The sequence below is a fragment of the Letharia columbiana genome (genome assembly GCF_014066305.1).
Source record: "Letharia columbiana isolate WasteWater2 chromosome Unknown Sc0000000_s0, whole genome shotgun sequence".
Taxonomy (NCBI): domain Eukaryota; kingdom Fungi; phylum Ascomycota; class Lecanoromycetes; order Lecanorales; family Parmeliaceae; genus Letharia; species Letharia columbiana.
Window position 1 is genome coordinate 213,625 of NW_023501036.1, and position 19,305 is coordinate 232,929.

At 47.1% G+C, this 19,305-nt stretch overlaps 6 protein-coding genes across 6 annotated transcripts; 3 read left to right on the plus strand and 3 right to left on the minus strand.

Moving 5' to 3' along the window:
• Nucleotides 1–516: 516 nt before the first annotated feature.
• Nucleotides 517–1,224, minus strand: HO173_000068 (uncharacterized protein; the record flags this gene model as incomplete). The annotated part of the gene is made up of 1 exon (XM_037302019.1): nt 517–1,224. The coding sequence occupies one exon, from the start codon at nt 1,222–1,224 to the stop codon at nt 517–519; it is 708 nt and encodes a 235-aa protein (XP_037170598.1).
• Nucleotides 1,225–1,627: 403 nt separating this feature from the next.
• On the plus strand, nt 1,628–2,023 carry HO173_000069 (uncharacterized protein; the record flags this gene model as incomplete). The annotated part of the gene is made up of 1 exon (XM_037302020.1): nt 1,628–2,023. One exon carries the CDS (start codon nt 1,628–1,630, stop codon nt 2,021–2,023), a length of 396 nt encoding a protein of 131 aa, XP_037170599.1.
• Nucleotides 2,024–2,907: 884 nt separating this feature from the next.
• HO173_000070 (uncharacterized protein) lies at nt 2,908–3,741 on the plus strand (the record flags this gene model as incomplete). The annotated part of the gene is made up of 1 exon (XM_037302021.1): nt 2,908–3,741. The coding sequence occupies one exon, from the start codon at nt 2,908–2,910 to the stop codon at nt 3,739–3,741; it is 834 nt and encodes a 277-aa protein (XP_037170600.1).
• A 1,676-nt stretch (nt 3,742–5,417) lies between these two features.
• Nucleotides 5,418–7,377, minus strand: HO173_000071 (uncharacterized protein; the record flags this gene model as incomplete). The annotated part of the gene is made up of 4 exons (XM_037302022.1): nt 5,418–6,173; nt 6,234–6,311; nt 6,362–6,950; nt 7,010–7,377. 4 exons carry the CDS (start codon nt 7,375–7,377, stop codon nt 5,418–5,420), a joined length of 1,791 nt encoding a protein of 596 aa, XP_037170601.1.
• Nucleotides 7,378–13,726: 6,349 nt separating this feature from the next.
• Nucleotides 13,727–15,053, minus strand: HO173_000072 (uncharacterized protein; the record flags this gene model as incomplete). The annotated part of the gene is made up of 5 exons (XM_037302023.1): nt 13,727–13,770; nt 13,833–14,300; nt 14,399–14,406; nt 14,456–15,001; nt 15,040–15,053. 5 exons carry the CDS (start codon nt 15,051–15,053, stop codon nt 13,727–13,729), a joined length of 1,080 nt encoding a protein of 359 aa, XP_037170602.1.
• Nucleotides 15,054–15,566: 513 nt separating this feature from the next.
• On the plus strand, nt 15,567–18,875 carry HO173_000073 (uncharacterized protein; the record flags this gene model as incomplete). Its single annotated transcript, XM_037302024.1, has 1 exon — nt 15,567–18,875. The coding sequence occupies one exon, from the start codon at nt 15,567–15,569 to the stop codon at nt 18,873–18,875; it is 3,309 nt and encodes a 1,102-aa protein (XP_037170603.1).
• Nucleotides 18,876–19,305: the final 430 nt, after the last annotated feature.

A 19,305-nucleotide genomic window follows, 5' to 3' on the forward strand; every position in this document is an offset into this window, starting at 1 on the left:
ACCGATTCGATGTCGCCTTTCCCTAGATGCGGCTCCAGATGCTCTTGCGCTACAGCGAAAGTCCTATCTCTGAACCTCACGGGATACTCGGACAAACATTTCATTGAGTGCCCCTGAACCGCAGCGCCTTGATTCGACAGACCACGGTGTTGAATTCGGTGAGCCTCCTTAGAGAATGAACCATACATCAAAGCATTACTGAGCCAATGTAAGGAATGCCTTCGAATACGATGTTGCAGATTCCACGTGGAACAAGGGAACTGGTAAATATATCAAGGTATGGAAAGGCCTTCGGATATCCCTTCGACTTTTCGACGAAGAGTGGCCTTTCGTGTTGAGTCTGATGCCGAAGTTTTGTATATTGTCCACGATCTGATGTTGGTGCTGAAAGTATGTGATGGTAGACGGATGATAATTAAAGCCAGTTCATGAAGGAAGAATTGGGATGTGTTGTCATATCGACACTTTCTGAAAACAGAAACCTGATATTTCCAGCCCCTATACCCAGAGTAATGGCTATCCTTCCAATCTCCTTGCGGCTGCCTCTGCGTGCCCTCTCGGGTAGAATATCATACAAAAGCCATCCTTTACCTTGACTAATTCTGCCTTCCCCAACCGTGACTCAAACAACACGAGCATCCACCCAGCATCACAACAACACGGATAAAGGCTGTGGTCCTTCATTGCATCAATCTCGATCCACAAGGCTACTTTCTCAAAACCCCCGAAGCTTGACACGAGTGGGATTAATTCAAGCTTGACCAAGACATCCATAGTACATTTTACACGGAGAACGACTTTGCAATGCCCACGGAGAATCTGTGAACCTGCGAACGGCACGGAGCGGATCAGAATCGGATCCAGACCAATGACCCTCCTCAGATCGATTGTGATGTCGAGATTTCGAATTGCCTTCGCAACGTCATGAGTCGGGCGCTGGCCATTGTTGTCGTCCCCAGCTCCGAAACGCATCCGATAAATTCCCTCTTTGCAGATCAACGTTTGCCCATCATTTCGCAGTGCCCGGGACGCTTTCATGAACTGAGGATAGCCAGAAGCGATGCAGTCTCTGAAGATCATGAATCGGAGCTCCGTTGGCAGCCCGTAGAGCAACGGAACATTTTTGTTCATCTTCTGTATGTCCATGACAGTGGGTTTAGTGAGATCTGGAGACTTTTCGAGATGTTCCGTTGTGATAGTTCCTTGTGCCGGGTTCAACCCCATGTTGACTTGCTGCTCAGGCCACACTGTGTGGATATCGAGAGGCTTGTGGTGGATCGAGGCTTTGATTCGCTGATTGTGTCTGCGATGATGACGAGCGGTTGAAAACGAAAGAGAACTCCAGGCACATTCGCATGTCTGAAGAGAATGTAGTGTGTTGTTGACAAAGGCAGAAAGTGTTGCATTGAGCAAAATCGTCCGATAACACCCATTTTTCTTTGAAACATTAGCAAGGCCAACAGTTTTAACACGTATATCATCTAACTAATTAGCCAACTGTCAATAATCTACACATCCCCAGTCCAAATCACTACTACTTGCCAGCATCCACCCTCAGTCTAGAATCCTCCAAACCGACCGGAAACCCCAACGAGATCCAGTTCCAGCCTCCAAGTCACCATTCAAGATGTGCCGAGGAATCGACTACGTCCACGAAGGGTGCAAACACATTAAGAAATTTCACGTTGTCCAGGTGTGCAATTCTTCCAACGGCACCCCCTGCCACGATCTCATTACAATTCACGAAATCAAAATCACAGCTCCAGCCTTTTGCCTTCGATGTTTCCGTCAAAAGGAGGCCGACATTGACGCGGAATACGAAACCATGGCAGACGACCTCCGAAAGGAGATAGCCAGGGTTGACGAACGCTTTGCCAAGGGGTGGGTCCTAACCCAAACAAGCGCGCATTTGCTCAACGACTACCGTGCTGAGTGCGAGGATGATATCCTGCAAGCGAAGGCATCGCGGGACTTGAGCATTCAGCTCTTCAGACAGGACCAAGGGGTCTGGGGTGATGGCTGAAGAGACGTGGATGTGCCGACGAAGAGATCGAAAGAGGGCATTACTTTTGCAGCGATATGGAGTTTCAGTGTTAGTCCCAATCTCACTGAATCTAATAAATTGCAGGTGTACCCAAAGACGAAGGTTTCGAATGCGAGCAATTGATCCCCAAAGTATTCAATGCAGTGCATGTTGCACAGGGCTAGCGAGGACACACCCACAGACATTGACCGCAAATCCAGCAGTGTTTCCCTGCAAACGAGACAACCTCGCAAGAACGCTTTTAATCCCCGTCTAAGTAAGATCCTGTTCAATTTGTGGCAGGGGTACTTAAGATAAATTGAACTTAGTGAGGCACCTATGATACCTTGCACTGTAGTTGTTTGAGGCCCGTCAATCTTTTCGTCCCATCCGTCTTGCAGATTCGCTAAGAAATGAGTGATGCCTTTTTCTTTGTCCGTTTGTTTTCCTTTGTGTTTGTGGCTGCCTAATGAAGATGTCTGTTTTTCCGCCATAAGTACCGTCTTCCCAGGTAGGAAACCTCAGCGTCGCATGCCCAACGGCCAAAATCAATTGCACTATTCTCCCATACTGCCTTTTGAAACCTCCTCACTACGCTATATATATATATTCACCTCCAGGGTCCCCCACAATGTACTTCTCTTTGTACCGAACTACAATCTACGGTCAGGTAGCGCCCCTCTGTTAACACGCATTTTCTCAACCTCTTTGTTCAGAGTTTGATACACCTATATATCATGACACACCTACTTGCCCGGATACTATATAAGCTCAGCTTGCGGAAATCTTTTATACACTTCCAAGTCATCATCCCCCACATCACCAGACGCTCCTGCACCAAGACCAGTTTCAGACTTTCGAGAAACGAGCCAGTGTCTACATCAATGGAATTCCCAATCTCCCCTCAAACGATCCTCGAGTTCAAACTCTTTAAGGAAGAGCTTCACGCCTTGCTCGACAATGTTCTGGACCAAGCTGAGACCCTGCAGACCACGGCAGAAGAACCTGTCGTTCTCGATCGTGATTGGATAATCGGAACATTGAAAGACCAAATCACCGCGGAAAAGTACGTGCTTAAGCCTGGAGCCGTGCAAGTCACTGAAGGTCTTGGCAATCTCTTGAAAATCCCCCGAGAGCTGAGAGACTTGATATATGGCTACGCCATTGTCGGTGGCCAGACAGCGATTGTGCGAGCCTCCAAGCAGACGCACAAGGAAGCCAGCGAGCTCATCTTCCAGAACGGCATCTATCGCTTGGTCATCGGATTCGGAGACGATATCATCAACCCTCCGCTCAGCCAATCTTTAGCCAAGAACATCAAAAACCTCATCCTCCGAGTCAATGGGCGAGGTTTTTTCATTGACGGCGTTGACGAGGATCTGCCCATCTTACACATGTTTGACGGGTCAAATATCCAGCGGAAGGATTGCGTTGTGACGGTTGTGTGTGACCCCTTCTGCGGCGAAATGGATGCCTTTCAGGTCGTCCGCGCTTTGGACAATCTTACTGGATTCGAGAGAGTGATCCTGGAGCTCGACCTCGAGTGGTGGGGAGAGCCATGGCCTGACACGATCGATGAAACCCAAGAGTATCGGATTTGGGCACGCATTAACGGGGCGGTTCACCATCAGAAAAAGCTGCTAGAGCCAACGTTAGGTACGGGTTCCTATAGCTTTGATGAGAAGGGTTTGCGCTTGGCTTTTCATCCGCGGAAGTAAATGCGGCTTTTGTGCTTGCACGGGTTGGGCATGGCATGAGTTAAGAAGAATGGATAGACATTGAAATGAAGCGTGAGTGAATAATGGAGAACAAAAGACTTGGTATCGATGAGACTATTTATCAGACTAACGTCTGCTCTTTGTGCATGTAATACTTTTGCATGTGGAGCTTGAGTGACATACCTTCGGATTTTGCACCAAGCACCCACTAGAGTCTGTGACAAACTTCGCGTCCAAAGCATGTGTGCACTTACCCGTTGTCTTGCCGTAGGATTACATCCATGGAATGTAGAGTGGGGCGTAATTCCTGAACATTCTTGACCAAAACATAAAGGACTGGCCTCCATAGTGACAAACTTCGTTCGTCATCCTAGATAGAGCGGCTGCACAATCTGTGGCGCGGATTGGACATCCCCAATCTGGATTTTCTGCAGGTGGGACACAGAAGATAGAGGTATTTGAAACAACGGCTTCTAATGGGGATGAGTCTTTAGTGACACCTGCGGTGGTCACTGGGGGAAGCGCGCTTCCCTGAAACATGAGTGCAGCAGGGGTGGGAGACATGAGTGGGGTGAGGAAGAGTAAACATTCGCACCACCCGAGATTAAGACCGTTGGTGGATATCATGTTGAACATGGCTTCTAAGTCTCCTCAACGGAGAGAAGGGGCCGCTGAGCATGATGTAATGCTGGATTCTGCCGACTTACGCTCAAGGCGGTCGCGTGTATACCGATATCGAGATTCGAGAGACTGTCGTTTAGCAAAACATTGTTTCAGCGCCTTACCTGCGACCGCGTCGTCTTCAAGTGAACCTATGAAAAAGAGGACTTGTTTTAGCTGCCTCTTGTGAATATCACATTCTAATGTCAAGAACATTTGTATCAACTGGATCAATGACCTTCTTTTCCGCTCATATCTTATATCGACCTTCTAAGCAGGTCTATCAGATGTCCCACCCCGGCGCCGGCCCGATATTATCCGCCATGATCGCTGCTTTGCGCAGGAAGAGGATTCTGTCTCCTTGAGCTCGTGACACAGCCCTTAAGGACCAATCCACCTGTGGCAGCAACGAGTCTATAGCACCGATTCACCAATGCCACCTTCAGTCCTACTTTTAGGTTTAGGTACGCTGCGCCGGTACCGATTGCCAAAAGTCATCTTTACATCATCATGGATACACGCGGTCTAACAAACATTACTGCCCTCCAAACTTCTCGCACAGTTTGGACTTGGCGGTTCAGAAGTTGGTGGCCACGTCGTCCCATTGCTAAAGTAACACGGCACATTGAATGACTTGAGCTACAATAATCAGGCTTCACTATTGACACAAAGTATTCTCTGTCTTGCTGTCAAAGAGGATATCGCGGTGCCACGGCGCTTTCGGCAAAGGCTTGGTGTGGAGGCAAGGAAGGCTGTTGTAGCCGGGAGACTAGAAGAAGCTTGGCCTTCTTAGCGGATGATCCCTCGGCTAAGATTACGTAGATTGAATACGGATTAAATTGGGGGTACCCGGAGCCGTTATTGGCTGTCCGGCCAGATCTTGCTTTTGTGCTATTCTGATCGCCCAAGCGCTGAAATTGTTCTCGTCATGTTTATGAAAGGGAATCCAGCAGTGCTTATCACCGAAGCACCTTATTAGAACACTGTTCTTCGAGTTCTCTACACACTAAAGCTAGCTATTGCAAACAACTCGTGCACTGGTAATCAGTTTGGCCAGACGAGCTAGTACCGAGCTGGTTATATTCATAGGTACATTCACCACCAGCACAATTGTTCTCACAAGTGGGTTTATCGGAATAGAGTCCTTCTTTACAACCGAGACCGTGCCCTGCTTGAGCGACCGCGGTAGCGGAGACCACAGCCGGGCCTCCGCCGTCGTACCATGTACACGTTGCCCACGGCGTCTCAATGATTTGCGCTGTCGCCCCACAGGGTTGGGACGGCTCCGATGACGAAAGCCTTTTGCACTTCGAGACAACGGTGCCGCTCGAGTTCTTGAGTAATAATCCCCCAGCCAGGTCCCATTTGTTAGCACTGAAAGTGTAAGCTTTACTGTTATAGGTAATATCCATGTTTGCAGGCAAGTTGATGTAGTTTTTGATCACTTTCAGTGTGATAGCCTTCGACGAGCCAACCGGCTTGTTCGTGCATGGATCCCCAATCGTCGATTTGCTGGGATCGAAAGAAGTGGCCTGATAATTAGGTAGACTGTCGTCCGGAAGACTGGACTGCGTAAGCAATAAGGATGCCTTGGTTCGGAGGTTGAGAGGTGGTGGGGCCGGGAGCTGCGCTCTGCGTCTTGCTGGGGTTCTCCATTTGCGCAAATATAGACCAAAGCACAGCGAACTCTTGTTCCCAAATTTTAGGATTATTAACGTAATCCACTGCTGAATCCGGCGTCCATCCCGACTGGGGACACCCTGCCAACGGTCCTTTCTGGGATAAATTAGGTGGTTAGTTTACCTGTGATTGGTCTGTTTCTCTCCACTCACCGGATCACAATATCCTGGCGCTATGGTGGCTTCCGGTCCAGCTGTTGGATAACACCTTTTATCATTGCCATTGATAGCCTATGCCCGCATCAGTCCGTCGCTGCTAGAAGTGCAAAGGGTGTACACACCATGGTCATAACCTCATATGTAGGGGAGGTGAAAGTGAACTCCAAAGTAGGACAGCTTTTTTCGGAAGCAGTCGATGATGCTGTCGATGCAGTGGTAACCGGGTCAGGGGCGCAGGAGAGATCAGGCAGTTTTCCAGTTTCAGGAGTCAGCGTAGCACCAGGATTTTCTTGCGTTCTAAGCTCTAGAGCGAGCAAGGTGAAGATGGTGTTGTTCATCTGTTGTTGTTGGCTTAAATAACCCCCAGAACCGTATTCAAAATACTGTTGGTAGTTCTGCTGCTTGAAGTAATCTCCCAATTCCAGGAATGGCTCTTCGAGACTAGGTGGAACAACGAACGGCGAACTGTCAACATAAAGCCAGCTGGACTCCCATCGTTCCACCTGAAATGCGCTTTTCATGGCTAACTTAGCGTTGGTCAGAATACATCCCGTGCTGCTACAGTCCGCCAGGCTTCTCTTCTTGTGTCGCTGCCCCTGGAGATTTGCACATCTCTGATCGAGGAAAAGGGGAGCCAGGGTAGTAGCACCATATTGCGTTAGCCCGATGGTGTATGTGCCGTCTCCCTCAGGACGGAAGATGATTGGAGGTCTATTTCGGATGACTTTTAGTATGTGCGACACTTGTATAGCTCCAGGTAGGTTACTAACGTGACAACCAGATCGATCTCAGGTGTGATGTTCAAACTACTGCTGCGAGTGGTTTTGGAAATGATACTCGAAGTACTGATGAAGTCAAAGGGGGCACTCGTCGCCTGAGAAGTAGGTATCGGAGTCAGAGAAGAGGGAGTCGTCGCCGGAACGGAAGATTCTGCCGCTTTAGAAAGTGCGTAGGAGGACGAATTCGTGGCCCTGAATGCTTGGCTTTCAGTAGAGGCAGTCGCCGTCTCCGAAGAAACATGTCCGGTCTTGGATGAAGTTGTCACCCTTCTCGACGAAACATTGCTGGAGTAAGTGTCCGAGTTCACCTTAGCTGCAAGAAAGCCAAATACTATGATCAAAAGCAAAGGATACGCCATTGAGCCGGAGCCGGAGTACTCGACAGACTATGGCTACAATGAAGGAAAGCACAGCTTGATTATAGAGGGCAAAGAAACGAGGAAGATGTCCTTTGACGTCCTTTACAATGGAAGTAAGCTTAGAACAATGATCGCTTACTAAAGAGTTAGCATCCCGGAGTTGTATTATACAACCTACGAGGCGCAGCTCGTATCAATAACGGGAAAGGAGTGTTGGTATGGCCTCATAGCATTATCGAAAAGGTGGAGTATTTGCATGTTATACGATCTGTATGGTGGAGTATTTATTTAGGGGTGGACTCAATACAGCCCCAGCACAAGCAGGATACACGATAAATAATCTTTGTTTCCCTCAAACCTAAGACAGACGTTTGCACCCGGGTGACAGAAAAGCCTAGACATTAACCTGAATTAAGCTAGGAGATCAAGGGCCGTCCTATATACAATTTCACACTCAAATTTCCTCCTCTTAGTTCATAAATGAGTATGTAATTTAAGGGCCCCTGAAAGGATCCAGGCTATTCTAGACGGTGATGGACGAATAATAGGCTATTAATGGAGAAAAATGGTATTTGTGCATAGAAATTTGGTGGGGGAAGGCCGTAATCTCCATTTGGTTAGTGTCCAGGCTTTTCTGTCACCCGGGTGGTTGGAGAAATAAAAAGCACCGCAACACCATTGTACCAGCGCCATTAGAAATCGAACCTAATACGAACTAAATACCTCCAACCACACGACCACAACCAACAGGTGTCCGCCCCCAGACTATGACTAACGGGAAACATTTCGCTTTATAAATCAATGCGTTGCACGGGTTTCGAACCTAAGCCCTCGCCAACACCGCTCGATGGAACTTTAAAGCCTGTGGCTAATGGCGCTGCCAGAAATAAAAAGCACCGCAACACCATTATTGTACCAGCGCCATTAGGAATCGAACCTAATACGAACTGAATACCTCCAACCACAGTTGGTACTGGTTAATATCGTTATTCGGACGCTACAGCTGTTTTCGTGTACTAGAAAGCAACATTACACGAACAGCCCTACAGCATTCCTACTCGGTAGCCACTCGAGTGTTGGTTATCAACGCCTCGCTCCTTAACTCCATTATCCTACTAGTGTTACTTCGTAAGGTGTTACATAGGGCTCTGCCTGCCTATGTTATACTGTTGGTCTGGGAACCTAATCTATGAGAACCTCGAGGATTAGTAGAGAGGTTTCGCAACTTAAATTACAATTTTAGTTGCGCAGGATTACGAGGGTCAGGGTTCAACGCTAGCCCGATTAGATAGTAGCCGATGTTTAAACCAATATATCCGTTGATTACCCGAACTTGCGACAGCGTGTTCTTGAAGATATTTTCAAGGAAAACCCACGTGGAAGATAGATGTTCGATTATACATTTGAGGCGTATACTAATAGTATTGATTTTTCTAGCGACTACGGTCTATACTTCTTATGAATACACTAAACGCACTAAATACTTATAAGACGATTCTACGAACTATAGAATATCTCGATAAGTATACTTTATAACTAGTCTATTACTTACTTTATAACTAGAACTAGATCTATTTTAGATAATATTATATCGAATAAGAAAGGAGAAAGTATTTTAAAAGAGTTGCGAAACCTCTCTAGTCATATATTCTAAAGCGAATTATCAGTTATTTCTTTAGGCTATTAAGGTCTCTTCTGTAACTATATATTTTAAAAATAACCTCTATATATTTCTACTAAGAACTAGTTCGATAACTATATATTTTAAAAATAATCTCTACTTATTTTTAACTTAGCGTTATATATATATAGAGTATTATTCGATTATTATATTTTTAGAATATATTTTTAAAATATCTAAAAATAAGTCTCGAGTTTTATTTTTTAATAAAATAAGGCTAAGTACGCTAAAATAATAGACGTTTATAATTAATATATATATATTAAAGTTACTTTAACTCTAATCATATTAATAGAGATATTAATAGAGATATTAATAATAATAACGAGAATAATAGAAGTATTAATAATAGTTAAAGTCTATATAGTAATAGTAGTAGATGTCTCCGCCATAATAACGTGAAATAATAGAAATTTAATAGTTACTAATAGAGAAGATAATTTTCTTAATTTTTTACGACGATTTTAACTTAGTCTTAGAAATAGAATTATCGAACGAAATCGTATATATATTTTACATATTTTAAATATAAATTAGAGTTATATTTTCATTTATTAAGAGATAACGTTATTTAGTAAAAATAAGTAGAGGTTATTTCTAAAATATATAATTATCGAATTAATTCTAAATAACGTTATTACTTAACTAATAAAAATAAGACTTAAAAATAACGCTAGAATATTTTTAAAATAAGTAGAATATATGTACGATTTCGTTCTATAACTCTATTTCATCGTTATAAAAATTATCTTCTTCGTAAAAAACTATTATATTTCTATTATTTCATATTATTATAGTCGAGATATCTGCTACTATTACTATATAGGCTTTAACTATTATTAATACTTCTATTACTTTTATTATTACTCTAAATAAGCCTACTCTTATAGTATCTATCGATACCGATATTTTATTATCTATGATTTAAAATTAAACTATAAAGATAATATTATTTCTCGAAAGAGATAGTAAGAATAATTTTTAAAACTACTTTTTTAAAGTCTAAGTTATTTATGCAAGAAAAAGGGAATAATATATATATATCGATTATAGATGTCTACTATTCTTAACGTTCTTAGCCTTATTTTAGCTGAAAATAACCCTCGAGAATTATTTTCAGATATTTCCGAGCCTGTTTTCGCTTAATAAGCGAAAATATATAGAAATATGGTTATAAAACGATACCCTATATATATTTGACGCTAAGCTGAAAATTAGTGGAAATATCTAGGGGTTATTTCCAAAATATGTGGTTGCAGAAGGGGCCCTTAATTGCGGTACGAGTTTACCAACATTCGCAGACTAGGCGGACCTGCGCTCGAAAAGCCTCAAGCTCTGGCCATGCAGGATGCGTTTAAGACCATCTTAAAAATAATATTAGCCGTGACGCAGTCGCGAAAACAATTCGAAGATAATTTCTACTATAAGATGAGATCTCCACCCACATATTCCTTTATAGATAATTCACTACTGATATCCTTTTCTCAGTGCACGGCATGAAGCTTCATTCCTTTTTGACATGCATTGCAAGCCTTGCACTCTGCGACCCTGTCGCTGGCGCAAGTAGTTGGGCTTTTGACACAGGCTTACTTGGGGACAGTGGCTCATGTTCGCAAAGGTATCTTGCGGTCCTCGAGCCTGCTCTTGCGCGTGCAACGACAATAGCGAAGAATACAAGCACCTGGTTGTCAGTCAATCCCAGTCCCAGGAGCAAGCCCAATTTTGCTAGAGCTTTACTCGGAAGGGATTCCAAGTACGCCCGATCCGTATTCGGTGGTGGAAAGATCCGAATGTACGGCTACGATGAGACGATTCCGGGGATCGCAGATTTTACAGGGCGGATGAGCTGGTCAGATCCTGGCCGCTGGGGAAGTGCAATGCGGCCAGCGAAGAACCTAGTAAATACTCCCGTCGGACTTGCGGAAAGATCGCAGCACGATCATCGCTCGCATAACTACTCTCATCATCTACTTCCACTGACATATATCAAAGGCTATATATTGCAACGCCGAAAATGTCGCCCAAAAATTCGAATATGGTCGTTATGTCATGTCCAATAAAGGTAATATCCGCCAGTCTTACGCTGGAAGTAGACTGACCGTAGCTTAGTATCACAGTCTAATTTCGGAGGACGAAAACCACCATGCAACGAAACCTTCACAGTCGATTCAGCAATGATAATATCCCACTACGATGTTACAAGAGGTGTGAATTATTGGTTTATCTGCCCTTGGTGGCTGGAGGAGATGGCGAGTGATCCCCAGAAGTGGGATACCAGAACAACAATCTACACCATGAGGAAACAAATTTCTCTTAATCCTTTAACCCTCGATAGATGGCGAGCCAGGCGGAACTAGCTATCTCCTACCTAACCGGTATACTCAATCCGATAGCTTTTTATCCGTGAGGGCGGTGGACATCCTACTTTTAAACGCGGTAAGTCAATATCAGTCGAAATGCGGACTTTACAAAGTCACGTGCTTTATAAAGCAATCTGTTGACAAGAAGGCCTTGCTCAGCTCATGCACACCTATAACGGCGGCCTGCGAAAAAACACTGATAGAGGCGAATACAGCGTTGGTCCCAGCTTGGTCCGTGGTCAGTCCCGAAATGTCCCTGAGCGTTGCTCCTCCGACTCGCTGACACGTTGTAGATTGGTCCTACTTGGCCAACTTGGCCAACAACAATGATCCTGCTGTGGCAAGACTGGTCTTGTAAGCCTCCAGATCAAGTGTGCACATTACATTACAACCTCACTTACTGACGATCACATCCCTTAGTGCCCTATACATTTATCGCTATAGGTATGCATTTATATTTTAACAGCACAGTAGCATTCCAATCACGCTAACAGGTTAATTCTTCACGTCGATCTAGCCGTCTTCAACTATCATACCGGTTTTAATACTGATCTTCGCACTGGAAATTATGCGAACCTGCTCCCTTTTGACTCGCGAAATGACTTCGGCTCTCCCGACGGTCAATACCATAAGCGGACCAAACCCTACCTACTTATCAAGCGTCAGACCCATATCCTCAAGGGCCACCACCTCCTTATACGTCAGCTGTATGAAATTCACCACCTTACTCGATGCCAATTGTGGGAAATGAAATTATCTACGGGGGCATAGGTAGCAACTATTTAGCACGTCTTCAGTCCCTTTGCATTGGGTAAACAGCGCTGAGATAAGCCTCCTATGAGCATGGATCAGTAAAACTGCTATACCCCTTCCTTGAGTCCGGGTGGAGCCACGCTAGCAGGGGCCAGATTGTAAGGATTATCATTTGTCCAATCACCGTTTACCGAAGAAAAATCTTAATAAGCAAGATGAAATCGGTTAGAAGCAGTGATGTTTTGACCAATAATGAGGCCTCCTACATCTGGCCCTGCTATTACCTGTCTCCCGCTTTGCCTTAAGGCCGTTTCTCACTCCGACAATACTGGGATCACGTGTTAACGTAATGGGGTGTGGGCATGCGTGGCTGAGTAACAGTATGTGATTGTTACCAGTAGATAAATTGGGAGTCCTCAGTAATAAGAGTCGTTAGATGTCACGATCATGATGCACTCCAAAAGTGAGAGACGTAGCGAAATCACGGATCTGTACCTCCGTATGGATTCAGATCTGTTGGCGGCGCCCGACCACTGTAGCGCCTAGGCTCGACAGGGTACTTTATTGCAAGGTCTCCATGATGGCCCTTGGGCGGTTTCCAAGGCCAACTTGAAATCTCGCACTAGGCCTTTAGCCCACTTCCGAGCCTACATCCGATCAGCCATAGCGCAAAGGTTTACACTTTGTTAGTACTACGCCGTTCGCGGGAGCTATTGGCCGTGAAAGTGAAAACCGGCACCGATTACTTTAAGGGATACGGTACTTGAAGAAGCGTCCGACTTGAAGCAGGCCTCTGGCAGCCAATTGTCTGACGCCCGCCGTGTTTCTACTATTGGACAGAGGATCCCCCTTTCGATCCGGAACTATCTTTGGCGGACTGGCGAACACATCATGAACGAAGAACAAGAAATGAGCGGCGATCCCAAGATGCATGGCTGCGTTGGACGCACCGTGGTGTAGACGTCAACTCAGTTGCAGCTATGAATTCATATGATTACGGTTTCAGCCAACGCTCGGGGACTGAGAAGAGGTAGGTAATACTGGACTGGGAAGGCAGAATGTACCCGAAGAAGGGCGCAAGCGTCGTTTGACACGTACTGTTGGTGGGTGCTATACGAGCCGTTGTATGGACCATTGGCGTCGCACGAAGATTGATGTTTGCCAACCCCAACATATTGAACGAACCAACATGAGAGAACAACAATTCCATGATTAACATCCGTATGGTGTTGAAGAAACCAACACAAGGAAGTACCTAGGTAGTAATCTGATTATTGGTATCATGACAATGGATTAGCCTTCCTGATTATTCACGTGCTTCAGGACAGAGTTCAGGCCCAAAAGGTATGCCCTGCGTGTGATTGCAAAGTTCGTACATAAGCATTATTATTCAGCTTGTATCCCCAGTGTCATTTAGCGCGAAACCTTGAAAGCGTCGGAAACTAACGTGTGGTACTACTGTTGTGGTCACGAGGAGAAAAGCCCTCACTCATGCAAGCAACCTCAAGTCATAGGTGGCAAAACCACACGAAGAATTGCTCGTTAGCATATTGAACTACCGTCTCATCTTCGAGTTTGTACCACTCAGATCTTCTCCCCCTAATAATGTTATCAGCATTTTTTCATGACTTCAACGCAGCTAACGAATGTTCATCCCTGACCACCGGAGCCTAATTGTAAGATTCTGATGCCAACCCGCCATGCCTGAAGGCCTAAGGCCACGGAGTACTTGTTGGGAAACCCTGGCAGCTCAACTGGGATCATCATCAACTTCGAGTTCACGCCCTTGTCCCTCCAGTTCATACTACCGCACTTCCCGCAACGACCCGCCCACAGCTGGGCGAACATATCCTTTACCACTGCACCAGTTTCGCCTTCAGCTGGACGAGCGGTCGCATTGTTGCATTTGTGCATCACCATGCACCCTTTGAGATGCCCGCAGCAGCGATTCCACTGAGAGTTGTACCCATTGTAGACGGACGCGTCGTCAAATTTGGCGATGGCTGAGACGCATTCATCTTTGATAAGTGGCCCACGGTACGATGAGCCTTTGCAGTCGTAGCGTGTGATTGTTGCGAGTGTTGGTATACCTTTCCAGCTGGCTAATATCTGGTGCAGAAAGGAGGTATCTAGGTCATAGGGAATTGCGGTGGGTCATCGCAAGGACAACCCTTCCATTGCCAACCATTGCTCGGATCTCCGGAGCATAGAGAGGAACCAGCATTACCACCACAGCTGTCTTGAAGTAAGCAAGGCCCTAGTACGACCCTGCGGCTGTACTCACTTGCTACAAACTGGCTGCGGTGTCTCATCTGGACAGCTGTCGCTTGTCTGAGATGCTTGTTCCGGCGTCGTACCCGGACCTACCAGAGCTTCGAGAGGCATAATGAATATGTTGGCGGCCGCGTTCATGCAATAGCGATAGTTGAAGGCAATGAAGAATAGTATCGCTGCCACTGCACCAATCCCTGCACTATCCAGTGCCACGCTCGCGATCTGCTGCCTCAAGTCTATTATTGATTGGATTGCCGTTCTCCCGGCAAGCGCGAACGGGGGTAATTGCGTTTCTAGGACTGTTCGTAACATCCGTAGCTCGCCGCCTGGCTCTACAGCTGGCCACAATGCGTTGGCATCCGGCACTGGTCCTGCCCAATCGAACCCAGCACCCCGTTTCTGTACATCCATAGTGGCCGTTGGCTCACAAGTGCTACCTGTTGCGCTGACACCGGGTAGCCGTGAAAGTGGCGTTCCTTCGGAAGGAATCGTGAAGAGTACATCACCCGAAGCAACCCCATCGTAGTCTGCAGTGGCGGTTGGAAAAAGGACAGAGCTGTATGGATCAGAACGCGAATTTGATTACCAACTGACCTTGTAATGGACATGCCTCCTTGCGTGGATAGACTTCCTTGCGTGGTCGAGCTAATCTAGCTTGTGGTCAAGACCGCCGTGACAGGGTTTTGGTCATTGCTATTGGTATCGAACACCACAGTTGACTTAGACTGAGCGGAGCTCATCGAACTGTAGGCGTCATGCTGAAGCTGAAGAACTTGCGGATGGCTATTAGGATCATCAAGCGTGGCATATGAATATACAACCGAATTTAAAGCCGCGAGAGCCGCATAAGCGATCAAGAGCGGTACAGCTCTGGCCTGCACAGTCGCGTTCAGGTTATCGCCTGAGTTGACGTGACACGGTGACCGCTCTTAACAAAAGACACAATTGGCCGAGCTTTTGCCGAATTAAACATTAAGCGCGCGACAAATCTCCCCATGCATATTCTCCCCCAGACTTGCACCGCATTGACGTTTTGTTACCAAGTTCCCGTCGTTCTTTGCTGGCATTTCTGTCTTTCTTGGGTAGTTTCTGTGTTTAATAGAGCAATGGGCTGACCAGTAATGGATCTTACCACTTTGAGTCCTGCTCACCAATTCCCCACTCGGCCCCGGCTTGCTGGATCACGTTCGCCATCACGGTCGCCCTCTCGGCGAAAAAACTTCACACAACAGGAGTCGAATCCTTTGCTCTCCGATTTATCGCCTTCATCTACGCTGGAAGCGCTACAGGCTAGTGACCATGTGCGAATAGAAGGCAAGGCCGGCAAGAGCTTCATCCAGGAAAGCGTTGCATCTGCGTCTATATCAGAAAGAGCATGGGGGATCAAGGCTGCGCTGGCTGGCAAGAAGGTACGGGAATGGTATGCAGAGATTGAGGGATGGGTATGGCCTGGTTTTGATCAGCCACCATTGGAGGAACCGGCCAAGAGAAGAGCTCAATATCACCTAGAGGGTCACCTCGATAGCAGTTCGTCCGCAGAGGCAATGAGATCAAACGGAAGCAACATCGAGAAGCAGACTGTACGGACTCTATCTCCGAACCTGGTTCAAGAGTACGAAGAGCGTGTTGGGATGATCAGAGATGATATGGAGGCATTGGAGATCGAGGATCTGAAAGACTACGTGCTTAATACCCACTTCAAAGGCGGCTCGAGGCGATCCTCCCTGCAAAGTCTTGCACTTGCGACAGATTATGACCACCTCGCCGACTTTACCACAGTCATCACTGCCACCATTGTGCAGGCTCTGCCTACTATCTCACGGTTGGAAACGCTGCTGAACACTTGGTCAACACGATTGCTAGTCCTGCGACAAGTTCCGTCCTTCCTGACAGATTTAGACGCCGGCCGTGAGTCGATGGTTTCTGCGTCGATCGCGATCGATGCTCACGATGCCCAACACACAAGGCGGAGATCGGACTTCTCGCCGAAAGCTTTCTCAGACATCCGAGCTGTTCTGAAAGACCAAATCGCGGAACTGGGGCAAAGGCTGGACAGAATGCTTGATCTTGTAGAAGGTAGCGCAGACACTTTACCTGATGCCTGGGTCGACAGCTTGGACAACATGGAAAATGAATACAGCGCTTGGGTCGTGAAGGCTGAACAGCTGGCGATGAGCAAGGAATTTGGGGTTGGAAGGCTAGAGAAGGACTATACGCAGGATCACAGAGATGAGGTTTTGGATTCGGATACGTCGCTGGATATTTGTGCGCATTTCGATGAGACCGGACGGCGAGCTGACAGCGACTTTGATATGACACAGGAAACTCCTGTGGAGACTGTGGAGTCTGAGAAGTCTGAGAACGCGGTCGCTGAATCTTCCACCAAGCCTTCTACTGGACCGTTTGATCTCAAGTCTTTTCCGTCGAGAGGCGCATTGCTTGAACAAGGTCTTGACAAAGCTCGATCGCAAGGACCAGAAGTAAACAGTGTCGACGGTCAATCATTGAATGGACTTTCGGACGGACCAAAGACACCTTCATTGCCTAGTAGATCAAGTCATAGACCTACTCCTCTGATGCTTACCGGCTCAAGAGCAAATGTAACGACGCCCGACTCTCCAGACGCTGCTTCAGATACTTCTGGCTCGGGATCGGCAACTTCGAACTATTCTTCCACTAAGTCAAGCCCGGAGATCCAAAGCGCGGTAGTCGCAGAGTACATGGGCTCTCCTGTCAAAGTCACAAGCCCTATGTCAATGAATAGAGAACCTATGACACCATTAGACATTTCCTTCCGGAGGCAGGGTCACCCGGCAGAGGGTGATGGGGCCAGGAGTCATCAGGACGGCTCACTTTCAGACCTCGTTTCCACGAATAAACGGCGCAATGGAGGCTCAGGGCATGTCAGAACCAGGAGTGCTTCACTTCAGTCCTTCGAAATCGTCCCAAAACACGAGATCCGCAGGATTCAAGTACAAAGAACTGGGAGTTACTCTTCAGCGTTCTCGCTATCAGATCCAGAGTATATTCAGGTGCAGCCGAGCAGAGTGCCTGCCTCCTCCGCTCCGCAACATGGAGAACCAGAGGCCTTATGTACTACCACACCACTGTCAACCTCTAGAAAGGTAAAGGGTCACCAATCGTCAGCACCCGCACAGAATCTAGATCCGGGACTTGACATGCCCAAGCAACCACCTCTCTATCGCCCACCGCCACCCGTTTCCGTAAACCCGTCCATGTCAGCACCAAGCTCAGACCGGGAGTTCCGCACGCCTAAGCAACAACTTCCATACCATTTACCGCCTGCTGTGTCCCCAAGACCTGCTGACCCGCCACAGAATCTATATTGGGAGCTCGACATGGCTGAGCATCCAACTCCATACCACTCACCGCCACCTGTTCCCCCAAGATCTACCCACAGATTCGAACAAGTATCTGACCTAGGTCCGGGCTCTATGCCCGTAAAGATACGGCAGATGAAGATGAGCGATCCAATTGGCGGCCACGCTGCTAAGCATGTTGAGACACCACGAACGGCACTAGGCTCGTCCCCAAGCAAATTTGATGATCGACTCGAAGAACGTATCAGCTCCATCTTGACCGAGCTCCCAACGCAAATCCGCCTAACGTCTGGGCCCGAGCCTGATGCTCCCGAAGTCACTCGCTTCAACTCTCCTTCAGATCCGCGACTGCCCAAAAGCGGCTCGCCTGCTTGGCGACTGAAGAGAACTCAGACATCGACCCCACTGCCGTCGATGACCCTAGCACCTGCGCAGCCAAAGAGCTCCCAGTCACGATCACTGACTGGTGAGCCAGATATAAAGCTATACCATCTGCATCAGAACGGCAAGACTGCTCCTATCAAACTTTTCGTTCGACTCGTCGGCGAAGGAGGTGAACGCGTCATGGTGCGCATTGGAGGTGGTTGGGCTGATCTGGGCGAGTATTTACGAGAATACGCTGGTCATCATGGTCGACGATCAGTCTCAGATAACCCGTTCGATATAACGGGGCTTCCAACGTCTTCGCCACTGATCAACAACCAATCGCCCCGTAGCAGACCTGGAAGTAGACCAGCTTCTCCCACATCATCACTGAAGCAAAGTCCGGCCAATAGGCTTACAAGGCAGCATACATCTCCAGCGATATTCAACGGACCCCATACGCCTCAATCGGATCCTTCTTCTCGAACCTCACCGCTGTTCTCATGGGCAGGTACAGAAGAAGTCTCTCCGTCTCTTGGTCTTGCAGGGCCTAAGACAAAGAACGTGGACATCTCGCCTAGCAAGCAGGCGTGGGTAGATGAGATGATGGAGCAAGCGAGGAACAGCGGTGCGGAGAAGAAAGGCGGCAGCGAAAGCGTAGTGGGAGAGTTGGGCAAGGTGGGAGCGACGAAGAGGGTGTTTCTCAAAAGAAGAAAAGAGGGCTGAGAGACGGTCAGCCTCAACGTAAGTACGCCTTCCATCAGTGAGGGTTTGATCTCGGAGGCAGCGGTAATAGCATGTCATGGCTCATGACTGGAGTGCCCCCTTTTTTTCCCGCCTGCGTTTAGACGAGGTTATGATAGCGCGTTGATACCCACGGTTGAACTAGACCTACTATTATGATAGACCTACTGTTACGCGGTAGAAGAAATAATGAATGTTTAATTTCCCAGCAGAGGACGTTACGTGCACATTAAGATCTCAGATTTGCAATATACCATACGACAATGGCGAACCCCCGCTTCTGAACTTTTCCCAATTAGCGCTCCGGGATAATGCCATTACTGTCCAAGTCATACATCATTGAATAGGCCTTGATCACGGACAAATTTTTACCATTTCTGAGTCTCAATATGTCACATTGTCACATTGTCAC